The sequence below is a fragment of the Dromaius novaehollandiae genome, chromosome 12 (assembly GCF_036370855.1).
Source record: "Dromaius novaehollandiae isolate bDroNov1 chromosome 12, bDroNov1.hap1, whole genome shotgun sequence".
Taxonomy (NCBI): domain Eukaryota; kingdom Metazoa; phylum Chordata; class Aves; order Casuariiformes; family Dromaiidae; genus Dromaius; species Dromaius novaehollandiae.
Window position 1 is genome coordinate 8,344,400 of NC_088109.1, and position 13,429 is coordinate 8,357,828.

General features: G+C 37.5%; 1 protein-coding gene across 3 annotated transcripts in view; it reads left to right on the forward strand.

The window, feature by feature from the left end:
* The first annotated feature begins 146 nt into the window (after positions 1–146).
* Positions 147–13,429, forward strand: part of HDAC11 (histone deacetylase 11) — a 32,240-nt gene continuing 18,957 nt past the window's right edge. Inside the window, exons 1-5 of one of the 3 annotated variants that reach the window (XM_064518868.1) lie at positions 166–288; positions 723–757; positions 2,020–2,168; positions 5,343–5,443; positions 10,301–10,417. In XM_064518868.1, coding sequence (XP_064374938.1) covers positions 2,102–2,168; positions 5,343–5,443; positions 10,301–10,417 — 285 coding nt within the window. In that variant the 5' untranslated portion in view covers positions 166–288; positions 723–757; positions 2,020–2,101. Of the gene's footprint in view, positions 289–722; positions 758–2,019; positions 2,169–5,342; positions 5,444–10,300; positions 10,418–13,429 lie in introns of all 3 variants that reach the window. The other 2 variants (XM_026099553.2, XM_026099554.2) reach the window with 2 other exon arrangements.

Here is a 13,429-nt window from a genome sequence, read left to right on the forward strand (position 1 = left end):
CACGTCGGGAAATGGCCAACCGCCACAAAAGCCGTTAACGGCCACCCCGCCCCGCCCCTCTCCTCGCCGGAGCCGCCAACTGGGCCCTGCAGGGCTCCGCTCCGCTCCGCTCCGTTCGGCGGCCCGTCCTCCCGCCCCCTGCCCGGGCCGGCCCCGCCCCGCCCCTCCGTGTCTCCGCCCTCGCGGAGCGGTGGGGCGGGGCCGGGCCGGGCCGCTGGGGCTGTGCGAGCCGGGGCGCCCCTTGCCCCGCGCGGCCTTGCCAGCGCTGCCGGCGGAAGGCGGTGGGATGTGAGTACCGCGCTGGGCCCCGCGGTGCCGGCACGGGCGCGGCTCTGCCGGGCGGCAGCAGCTGCGGGGCCCCGCGGCGGGGGCGGCTCTCGGGGAAGGCGGGTGTGGAGCCTGCCGCGGCCCTGGGCCCGCCCGGGAACAGGTGGTGCTGGCCGCCAGGTGCCGCCGTGCGGGGCGGCGGGGGCGGCCTCCCGCCGCTGGGGCCGCCGCTGGCCTGCCCGGCTGCCCGCCGCCTCCGGGGCGTGAGGTTAGGCGGCTGCGGGCAGCCGCGAGCCCGGGGGGCGCCAAGGGGAGGTCAAGCGGGTCCCGGCGGTGCGGTGCGGTGCGCCGGCTCCGCGGCCAGGCGGGCCGGGCGGGGCCAGGTGCCCAGGGCAGGGGCGAGCTGCGGGAGGGGAAGAGCCGCGCCGGGAGGATGACACATCTCTTTCTCTCAGCTTTTCTAGGCTTGAGGACCGCTTCGAAAGAGCGGGTAGAGCGTTTTCGGGCTTCTTACGTTTTGCAGAAATTGTCTTTTAACACTTGGTGCGACAACAGAACAATCCAGCGAGGCCTGACTCAACAGTTTGTGGGAGTTATGTGGGAATCTAAGCTGCAGATTTAAGTTAAAAACTTCAATTGTGTCTTTGTGTTTTGCTGTTGTTTTTAAATTGGATTTTAGAAGGCGCTTTTTTTGAGCATATTTAGGCTGAAAATAAGGGAGTTTTTGTTTGTATTGTTTACCTGACAAAGAACCCTTCTGTCTTGCTCAGTAACTTGTGAAGCCTTTTGCAAACTTAGTTTTGCAGAGCAAGAGATGTCACAGGCGTAGTTTGGTAACGCTGGGTTTGGGGCAAAGGAAAGAGAACTCTCTTCGTTCTGGCTGTTTGACCAATATGCACACATGTTTTAGCTGAACAGACAACATGTATGTTTCTAAATGCAAAACACAGCATTTCTTGCCTGTTTTGTAAAGGCGTTGTGAAGGAGGGATCTGACCTGGCTGTGCTGTTGAGTTTTAGAGAACATAAAAATTTGGAGAGAGATAACAGTTGGTTAGCAGAGGCGTTGTGGACATGAGATTTGGAGTTGGGAGTATCATACTGTGGTTGAGTGGTACATAGATACAAACCCAATTACTTTTTCTGGGCTGGTTGTAAAATAATCTGTTCCTTTTAGGAAAAAAGGATCCAGAAGTCATTTCAATCATGTATTGTTAGATGCGTCACGTGTTAGATGCATCACATGTAGGAAGAGTGATTTTCTGAAACTATGTTTAGATACAGACTTTAAAACATGACTCTAGTCTGTGAGTCTATTTAAGGTTATGTTGACTGAAAAACTGGATGTATGTTCTAAGCTAGAGTTACTGCTTAATGAACTTGGAAAGGCCGGAGGAGGGAAGCAAATGTTTCCATTCATTTCTGCAATGAAGTTAGTATATATAATTCCTTAATGTACATTTTTCAGTCTTTTGTTATCCCTTTATCCCCCACAACTTGTTTGTTCAAGAGTTTAACTGTGTGAGTTGGAAATAAGATATGATAATCTCCCTGATGCTACCGCTGAAGAGCGATTAAACAACAAGCAAGTGCTCCCTTTGGTAACTAGGGCACATAGCATCTTCAGGAACTATTCTTAATATAAAGTTGATATCAATAACAATGCCAAATTTGTAATTTAGAATTAAGTTAATAATTCGTTTTCGTATATAGTTGCTGGAAATGGTGACTAGTTTATTTTTTGTTTTTAAAGGCCTCACAGAACTGAGTTGTATCAGGATGTTCCATCAACATGCTGGCCTATCGTGTATTCTCCAGACTACAACATCACATTTATGGGACTTGAGAAACTGCATCCTTTTGATGCAGGGAAATGGGGAAAAGTAATCGATTTCTTGAAAGGTAAAATAACAAGAAGGTACTTCTTAGACCAATATTTGCACAAAAGTTAATATAATTACTGCAGACTTGCATTAGTAATTGCCAACATAATAGTGGCTGTATTTCTTCATTGCTTCTTTTGTAGATTTAAGCTGTGCCCTTTTATTATATTTGGAGTGTTTTAATATTTTTATATATTTGGAGACTTAATTCTTAGCAAGTTAAATTGGTCATTAGGATTTCTGAGGTGAATTCAATGTCATCTGTTGTACATTGCTGAAGAACTTGCATATGCAATATTTAAAAGATGACATTGTGCTTAATGTTAGAGCAAACATTCACACTGCGGCTTTTTCATAAATAGGTTTGTTTCACAGTCCTTTGAAAACACATTTTTTAGCCCACTCTACTAGATAAAGCCCACGGCTCTGGTTTTGTCTCAGTCATGGTGTCTGTGCAGAATGAAGCTCCTGAAATGTGATTGAAATCGCAGGCTCATTAAACAATTTGCTCTCTCTAGAGGCGTGAATAATACTAGTCAGAGTAACTAGTTTTTGTTAATTTCATTCTGGCTCAGAGCTTGGTAAAATTGTGAGTAAAAAGGAATATGAAGAGACATGAATGCAGCAATACAATAGGCTATTTTAAAATATTTCTGGTCTTTACAATTTGAATGTAAGCATGAACAATGTAGAATTTCATTGCTTGGGCTTCACAAGAAACAAGCATGTGGAATTTTTGAGAACCATTTCTGTGCTTAACTTTGAAGTTAGCACCATAATCTTGACCTTAAGCCTAACCTGAGGTAGGTGCAGAATGCTAGAGTCTTATGCGCATAGCCCAGAGCTGCATGTTTGGATACTTGGCAATATTTAATGACTAGTAAATAGTAAAAATATTGCCCTCATGCACTAATCTAAAACTGAAAGAAAGTATTTAAGTTAGCTCTTAAACTGGAACTGCAAACAGCAGTGATTTTCTTCTTCTGTCTTTTGAAGACCAAACCTGGACCTGAAACTGAACACAGACTCCAGTTTTGTTAAAGTGAATGGAAAATCCTTCCAGTGTTAGCTGCAAGCTTACAAATGGTTTGGCTTGCAAGACCTGAATTGCAATGCAAGCACTACTGTGTGTAACTTTTATATAGCCAGTGTGCTTCCATTGCTTTTATATCTGGTGTAACAAGGAAGGGAGCATTCCATTTGACTTGTAAAACTAGAAGTGTTAATGACTAGCTTGCTGCAATAAAATGGACGTGGAGCATAACTTCTGAGATTGCAGACAGTCTGGCAAAGAGCCTTTTTCAAGCAGAAAGATCAATGCAGCTTGTATAGACACATTCTGTATCAACCTTGGGATGTTATTGTGGTAGTGTTTGGGTAGAGCTTTGAGATGCCTCTGATAGGGGCAGAAATTCTTGTGCTGTTGCTTAACCAAATTAAGATACATGCAGAAATAATTTAAGGAGTTGTAAATGAAAGAATCAAGGTTAGGATGCCTATAAAATCTTGGCATCTCTTCATCTGAAGTTTAAGTGTGCTGATCAAGTTTGGAGGAAAAAAAAAAAATCCAGAAAACCCACTGTGCTTTTGCTCTTGCCAAGACAAAGGTAGTCCCAGAGCCAGGCTTGTTCCATCTATGTAGTCCTTCAACTGATGATCTTTTGCAGTTAAGTGTTGCCCTTCCTACTTCAGGCTGGCTCGTATGTCAGTTAAATTAATTTTAAGAGTCCCTTCAGTTACTGAGGTTTTGGATCTTCCCTCTAACAGCCTTAAATTATTAAGTCTTCAGTTCCACAGCCATTTCCCTAAATAATACCATGTGCCTTTGCCTTTCTGTTCTTCTCTGTGTAAAGGCTTTTTCTCTAGCTCTTCTGTGAAACGTCCACACTTTACTTTCCACCTTTCACAGAAAATCTGTGTCCCCAGTCACTTTATACTTCTTGCTTTGTGAAAGTGGAAGAAGCCACAAAATACTCCAGGAAGCTCCCAGTTTTTAACACTCTCTGACTTTGTAGCAACTGCTGGAAACAGTTGATCTACACTGTTTCTGATCACTTCCTAGAAAACTAGGGATGAAAATATCTTTCTGCATTTACCTTCCCTAAGGATGACACTGTTGGCACTTTGGCTTTCTATCTGACAAGAATGAATGAAATGTTTTTCAAGTCTGTCAGGAGGAACATAAGCTTGCCAGAACAAATATTGTTACAGGTGTTCTTACAAGGTTCTATATTTCTATTCTATTCTACAAGGTTCTATAACACTTCAGGAAAAAAAAATCTCATTAATAAGTTGTATTTTTTCAAGTGTAGAAGTATAAAATAGGAGGAGATATACAGTTGTAGCCCCGAAATAATTAAATATCAAAATTTGTTTAGGAAGATCAGTGTTGTACCCTTATTTGTTGTTTGTCATGATAATATGCAAAGCAACAATGTTTTTCTGCACTGCTTTTTTTGTTACACCTAACTTGAAGAATCTTCTGTCAAGTACAGCTAGATGTATGCCTTAAAATGTATCATCTTTGCCACATGCAGAAATCTTGGAGGGATATTTCCTAATTTGCTCTTGTAAAATTAGGTTTTAAATAAGCTATCTTTTGGTCACTTGGAGGGAAAGGAATAAATAGCTGCTCGTAGGTATTTCTTGAATTAAATGTAGGTAGGGGTGTGTTAGAGCTAAATATCCCAATTAAGTCTGTGTTCAATTTTGCAAGCATCCTAGTAATTATTTTGTTTTGAATCTTGATTTTTTTTTTTCTTCCTCTCTGCTTTGACTTAGGGAATTAAATACTAATGTCAGCTGTGGAATTTCTAAAAGCATATTAAAGGATGGAGGTGAATACTTCTTGGTATGAGCACTCAGATATCTCAAGTGCATCAAGCCCTAGATTGTCTTGTGATTCTTATTGTATCTCTGTCCTACTTGTCTTGTCTTTCAGTTTGAACAAGAAGTTAGTGTTCTGAAAACATTTCTCATAAACAATATTTGTTATATTCACACTAATTTAGTATCTTACATGTATAGAGTGTATGTATTTGGAGAACTTGTAAAAACTGAATAAACAAAAAAGGTGTTGTAGTGATTCACATCTAGGATGCAGGAATCGCAAAGTAGCATATTTGGCTTAACTTCCCATATTCCACCCTGCCATGATATACAGTGCCAACTCTTATTTCTCTTTTTGTTTCAGAAGAAAAACTAGTTGTAGATGACTTGATTGTACAGGCACGAGAAGCTACTGAAGATGATCTCTTGGTTGTTCACACAAGGCGCTACCTTAATAAATTGAAGGTACTGTACTTATGTATTTTTCAAGCAAGCTGTCTGGAATTAGTGTCAAGGGCAACAGATATCCTACTAAGTTCATTTTAGAATCAACTTTTATATACTGTAGAATGGTATCATCATATTTTGAATTCAATGTTGTTGTGTCTTACCCGAAATCTACTGTGCTAATTTTTTAATTGAGACAAATAATTTGCGTAGTTTTCTATGTTATTACATCATCTCTGAAGACTACAATGGTGTTTGCATTTCTGGGAATGCCTAGGTCTCTTAAAATAATGGATCATTTGAGTATTCTTCATTTACAATTTGGGGATGAATTTGCTAGGAAACTTCCATACACATTTGGGAGAGGAGGAGGTGTTTAGTGTGTTAACAGTAGCTGAAGAAGCTGACCTAAAGATAGGCTGAGCATTGGTTGAAGAGAAACAAAATTGTATGTGGAAAGTAGATCAAGCAATACTGTAAATTTAGATCTGCATTAGGAGGAAGGGTTGCCCTGTGTAAAGTAACATGAGCAATCTTTGCAACAAAATTTGGCTTTTTGAATTGAGGTGATTTCTCCCTTTCCTCCCCTCTCTCCTCTCCCAAATTACCTTTGAAGAGTGTAGATCCCTATGGTAATGAAGAATTTTGTACAATTTGCCTGCAGTACTTTTCCGCTCATTGTTTTGTTTTAGTGTTATGTAAAATAATGAATTTTCTGCATATAAGCATTATGAAATTTTGGAAGGAGATAGGCAAAGAAATTAAACCTAGAAATTTCAGAGTTTCAGATGATACGAGTCTTACATGTGAATCATTTTTATCTGACTGTCAGGTGTTTTATGATAACATGTGAGTGAATACTGAAAGTCAAATGACATGGAACATGCTTGTGTGTCAGTGGTATGCAGGATTTGCTCTTCTAGAAGTGACACAGGTGATTAAAACTTGTAAACTCACCTGATCAGTTTTGTATCTTTCTGAATTATGCAAGTTTTAGTTTAAAAAAAAAAAAGTTAAAATTAATAAGCTTTGACTCCTCCTGCCCTATCATGCAAGTGCATCTGTCATGTGACAAGAGGTGCTTGCCTGTTTGTCACACAGTGAACTTGCTACAGGTGGTGTATTTAGCAAGGGCTGTAGGACACTGGAGATTTAACACAGCAGAAGTAGGCTGATAAAAATAATCCTTTCAGCCTATGATGTATTTGGCTGTTTGAGGTATCCAAGCAAACATCACAGAATGAGTTTTGGGCTGTGTGTGTTGTTTTAGTTGGCCATAGATATGGCGGCTGAAAACATGTGGTTTTGATCTGGATAAAATGAGCACCTTCAGAAGTCCTTAATATTCCCCTGTCCAGTTCCTCAGCTCATGTGTTTTTCATGCTGTCATCTACTGTCTCAGTTTGTTTCCTATGTTACTGTGCTTTTCCTTGCCTTTTTTTCAAACTTCATTGATGAAAGTTTTGTGTAGTTCAGTGGCTTTCTAAAAACATTCTTGAGATCAAAAAATGGCTTTTATCCCCCACCTAAATTTCCATGCAGATGTTAATCTATCAGGTTAAGAACTGTAGAAATGTACAAAAATGTTATTATAATGGTAAGGATTCTTATATGTGTGTTGAGAAAATTGAACAAGGGTACTCGGTTACAAGTAACAAAATCTGGCAGATATAAATATTTGCACTATGGTGTGTTATGCAGCATTCCTGTGTAGGGAACGCTGCAGAGCATTCCTTGCAGCTAAAGTATCTGTTAAACTGCTTGCTGCTTGGTTTTCCTGGGATTAGCACCTGGCTATCATTAGATTGTACCAGTGCAGTACCCTATTACTGTTGTTAATAGTGTGTTCTTACCTTGACCTGGAGACTTCTGTGAAAGTCCATGGAGAAGACTGCATGTCGTCTTTAAGATTTTTATCTTGTATTAATTCAAGTTAAACTTGCTTTTTTTATATGCTGAAGATGGGCTTAAGTAGCCTGCTCCCCAGTGAGCTTCTAAAAATAACATCACATTAGTTGCTTGGTGTTGGTTCTATGAATTTTCCCTTGAAGCTGGAACTTGCTACAGAAAATTATCAAAGATTTAAACACAATTTAAATTTAGATGCTAAAGAACAAAATTGCATAGTTTTATTTGACTTTGCTATTTTAAAATTCTGGAATGTAATGAATGCATAACATGAAAGGCAATAATACATCAAACTTCGGTTTTGATCATTCGTGTTTTTGCATGAGCAAATTTTGTATTAGCAAAGGATGTATCATCATAAAAGCAATTACTTTCTTTCCAATATTTTAATTTTCAGTTTAACTTGTAGTTCTTGAGTACTTATTGCCATATATACAGTTTGGAAAATGCTTTAACCTTGCTAAGAAGGTGTTTTTATTGTTAAGGGAACTGAGGTTAATAGTAATATACTTCAAATGAAGTTCTGCCAAGTAGTACATTTATAAGTTTGACTTCATATAGGTAGCTGTATTAAGATTCAAGAAATTATTCATTATTGAAGTTAAACTTGGATGTTGTTATAGAATTTGGGCTTAAGTTAGGAAAATTACAGTTTCTGAAGTTTTTTGGGTTTTTTGATGTAACATCTTGATACAGTATTATACTTAGTCGAAGTTAATGATGCTGCCTAGTGGTTAATTTGGGGTGAGGGTGTTAACCTTTTTAAAGTTTTTAAATTAATGGTTCACCTGACTGCTTTCTTCTCTTGAAGAAAAGAGGGAGCAAAATTTTGAAAAATCGGAGACTTAAATTCATATATTTAGTTACTTATCTGAAACACAGGAAGGCATTAAAAAAAATCTTATGATTGACAGTAATAAAGAAAATGGATTAAATAGAGTTAATAGGCAGAGAGAATAAATGAAGGCATACTATTGAAGTACTCTTTTGTGAACCCAGAATCGGTTGCAATTTTGGTTAAGTTACGTAGGTACATGTCTACAAGTACTTTATTAGAGAATCAATTAATTGATGATGGATGAGTGAGAGCAAATATCTCCCAAAAGAAATAGTAACTGATGTTCTACTATGATATATACAATTTGAATGCAAAAAATAGTGATTTTTAAAATTAAAGTCTAAAGGAGTTTTAAACCTTTTAACCCTTTTGAAGAAGTTTTTTTTGTGAAAGTGTGTAGTTGTGCTCCTGAATCCCAAGACTTTCCTTAGTTAGATGACTTTTTCCCCATGTATTAAGAATTACGTGAACACAGTAAAGGACTTAACCTATGTTCAAAGCAGTGACTTTACTCAGAATGCTTCTGTAAATGTCCTCAACTGTGAATGGAAAGCTTTGCTTACTCTTTACTCATACCGTGCATGAAGGTCTTGCATTGATTTTAAAAATCTGCAACGGATACTTACTGACTTGAGTTTTTATTGCTACCATTTCTTCCTTTTGGGATTAATAAAAAATTTTAACTGCCTGTTTAAACTTTCTGAGATTTCCTGGTGATGTTTCACGTTGCATATCAAAATTTATTTTGAACCAAATATGATCTCTTGCAATTCCATTTTAGAGCAATAGGGTGGAATCTAGCTTGTTACAATATACTTGTTTAAAAGTATATCATGCAAATGATATCATGCAAATATGCAAAAATATAATGCAAAATATCATGCAAAATGATTTTATCACATTTGACTATTACAAAATAACTAAAGTACTTTGTGAGTGGTGGAGAGGTTATATAACAATGTTTTATAAATATAAAAGTATTAAGAGCTTAAACTGAACTGTTGACAAATTATACATAGCACAAGAACCTTATGTACAATACCACCTTTCCCCCTCCATGCTGGTTCATATACTACTTATTAGTTGAGGGGTTGACAACTATGAAGTCAAAGTAACTTAAGTTTTTTCGAATATCAGAAAACCCTGAAATTGGCATATCATTGTCTTTGGTTAAATTGACTACTCAAATGTCCTATAATTTGTAAACATACAGCTAACAGTAATGAGGCTACAGCATATGCAGAATCTGTTGAAATTTCCTAATACTGAAGAAAGTGGGATCCATTCAAAATCTTTGTACGGGCTTTTCAATTCATAATACTTGGTACATGAATGTTTTAGTATTGTTAACAATTTGAAATGTGGAAGGGATATATAGTCTTACTTGTGACTTAGGCTTTGAAATACATTTAGAAGTTTTATTGCTGGTAGCAATGTTAGTAGAAGTTCTTTGAAATAATCTACATGTGTTTTCAATAAGTGTTCGCATATTGCAAGTATTTCTGTGTTCCAACCTTCAAATCATTTTCTTGATGATATGACTGTTTTAACAAAAGATTTCCTTGAAACATACTCTAGGAATCTTTAATATGCTAAATAAATTCTAGTCAGCTCTCCATGCTAAAGCTCACACTGTGTGTTTGCTTCAGTATTTGAACTTCTTAGTTAAGATTTTTTTCCTTTCTCCTTGGTATATTTTTTGATTCAGCACTGGAAAAGATATTTTAGATTTGAATGAAGTATTAAGTACAGATAGCTATTAATACCACTGAAAGAAACTTTGCAATTCTCTCTTGCAGCCTCAGGGCTATTAGTTTTGGGGGTTTTGTTTTACTGTTTTTTTAAGGGAGCTTACTGAAAAACTACTGATTTATCAGCATTTGATATAAAGTTCCAAAAGCATAGTGATGGTGTTTTGATTAGAAGTAATGATTCTCATAATTGCGTCTTGAGGAGGAACCTATTTGGAGGTTAGTAATAACAATATGTGGTCACTTGCATCCAGAACATAAGTCTGTGAGCACTGAGATCTGTACAAAAAAGCCCTGTGAGCTCCTTCTAGTAAAAAATAATTGATGACGAATTCTAATGTCATCATTAATCGGAACCTTTTTCCCTCCCCCCTGCAGTGGTCATTTGTTGTCGCTACAATTACAGAAATTCCACCAGTTCTCTTTCTTCCCAATTTCCTTGTTCAGAGAAAGGTTTTGAAACCTCTACGTACCCAAACAGGAGGAACAATAATGGTAAGGTGCTCTTGATTCAGTTTTGTTATATTCAAATGTGTTGATCTAAACATTAGAAATCTTTGAGTGGTGATAGTTTGTATAATTTGGAGCCTTAAGCCTTAAAGCCTTATGGAAGGAAGTGGGTTAGCAGTGGTCAGTCTTAAGCTTGAGCAAAGTCTGGCACTTGTTAGCAAATACCAAGGTAAAGGACAGGGACCTGATGTTACTGGGTCTAGCTTGCAGCAGGGAAAGGAGTAAGGGGCAGCCTATGCAGGCAATGATAGATATGGCAGAGTTACAGCAAATACAGAGACTGAGTTAGTTTAGGCAAATTTTAGGAATGCAAGGTTTTAAAATTGATAACATAAAACTATTTTTAAAGCACATCATTTACTAAAGCTTTTGCTACTCTAGGGAAAGAGGTGCATGGGTTAGTTATTTTTGAGAACAGTTAAGTGTTTAAATTTAAAAATCAGATGACCTTGCTCATTTTATTCAGTGTATAATTGTAATAATGAAAGTTAGCTTCTCTGCTTCTTCTATTGTAACTGCTCTACAGGCAGCTCAGCTGAACCAGAGTAAGATATATCTTGTTTCATCTTAATAGAATTGTTTGCTAATTAGTTGAATGAGTGCTCTGGCCAGTAGAGCTGTGTAAGTATCACTAGCCATTTAATTTTGCCTGAAAACGGCTATTAGAGATGTTGAGTAACAAGGAGGAAAGAAAACAATAGGTGGAGTCAGGAGTGTTATTTGAACTGTCTACTGGGGAAAAGATGCCTTCGTAACTGTAAACTAGTAGGACAATAAGTAATGGAGCTTTTTGCTCTGTTTGTCGTTCCTTCATGTGTTAGAACTCAAGTTCAGAAATGGTACTGCATGGTGCAGGGAGAAGATGGTGACAGCCCCAGTCTGTCTTTGCAGGCACTGAGCTGTGGCAGTTATGTAAATGGAAAACAATTTTACCTGAAATCATTAACATTATGATATAAATGAGTCTTTGCTGCATTTTAGCTGCTCTTTCTGAAGCTAGCTGTAAGAGTAGATGCATGTGAAAAGGATAGCCCCAGATTGATTTTCTTTATCTGCTTGAAGCCAGTTATTGAAGAACATTTTTCTGTAGATCAGCAAGCCTTTTTGCGTGTGTGCCAGATAAAAGAATACAATTCATTGCAGTCAGTAGATATTAAAAGTGGAGAAGCCATAAATGAATGATAAAGTAATGACATTATTTTCAGAAATAGGCTACTAGGTTGCTTCCCATTTCTGTCACCAGCGTATAGGTCCTTAGGAATCAGATGGTACACTAGAATAAGGTTTCTTATTTTTAAATGCTTGCTTTCATGAATGTATCAAGGATTTATTAAAGATGCATGTAATATAGAAAGCTCTTTTATGTCTAATACATAAAAGGCAGTGCAGCCTGACATTCAAAATAATGAAAATGATGAATTTGTTTGCAAGTCTGACCTGAGAGAATTATGTGAGTGAGCCCAAAAGAATTTGATGAAGCAGCTTTACAAGTATTTGGTTGTGCTGACCTGAGGTTAACTGTCAATATACTATCATTAGTGTGTATAAGTGGATCTGGGCACTATTAAGTTTCAGTCCTCGTGGGTTTTACTATGTGAAATGAAAGTAGATAACCAACTATTATCAGATTTTAAGGCAAGATGAAATATGTTGTTTTTCCTGTTGTATTTACTTTTTTAATGGTAGATCTGTTCAATGCCTGATCTGATATATCACAGTTCATTATTAGGGAAAAAAATATAGACAGTCTTTTTCGGTATTTTAACTCTGTTAAATCTGTGTCGCATTTAACTGGTAGATTTGGGGATGAGTATCTAAAAGTACCTGAAGGCTTTAACACTGTATACCTTCTCAGCTTTCAAAGGTTAATGGTCATGCTGTGAATTAATTAAGTAAAGAATTTTCATCCCAGGTGCCCAAAATATGTGGGTATGTGTATTTGTTGACTAGTACTGCAGGAGAACATCATTTGTATGAAGACCGTTGTTTAAAATGAAATGATTTTAATTTCTTATTTTGCTTAATGTTAGACTGAAAATACTGACTTAGAGAATGTTAAACATCTATTTGTATTTCTTCAGTATATTGATGCTACCTTTAGAAGTTCTTTATTCCCAAAAGAGAAGTCAGTAGACCTATGAAAAAGTGACCTGAAGAAGTGCTGTATCAGCAGTGATCTGAAATGCATAGAGTAAAATGTCCTGTCCTGTGTTTGCTTTCATATAGCAGTATTAATCACTGCTCATAGGCAAGAAGCCTCCTGTAAGCAATACCAAGTGAATATTAGTATGTTTACAAATGTATTTTCAGGCTTTTTCAGCCTTTCATATTTTCTGATGCCAGTACTCAAATTACTTTTCTGTAGCATTTTTCTTTCAGGCTGAGCTTTGGAAATATGACAACATACATAACCAAGGGTTTATCTTACAGTTCTTAGAGGCATGTACTCTTTTTACAGTTCGATGCAGACATAAAACCAAGGGAAACTGGTCTCTTCTCCTGAAGAAATAAGAGGATATATGATATTAACTTTTTGATATGATATTAAGTTTTTGAAATTAAAAAATGCCTGTAGAAGAAGTAAAAGCCTTTACTTTTAATGCAACTGCTTAGGATGTCAAGAGATAAGAATTCAGAAGAGATAGTCATTGGTGCTTAATTGTATGTTATTAATTGCTGAAAAATGCTTCAATCCCTCATTTGCTACAAGAGGAGACGCATTTGATCGTGACAATTTTGAACTTCACATTGTTTAAAATATATATAGCAGTATATGTATAGGAAACTTCATTTTTATAGTTTTAAGAGCATATTTTCTAACAAAATTTAATTCTCTAAATGGTCTGAGGCTTGTGGCATCCTTTTGTGAAATGCAATGTAAGTTGGAAACCAAGCAGTGGAGTAGAGATGGTGTTTTGTCTCCTAATACCTCTGTTTGGTGTCTGTGGCATCATCTTGGTAGTTACAAGGTTCAAGCATAAAAGATTTTTCTGTCAA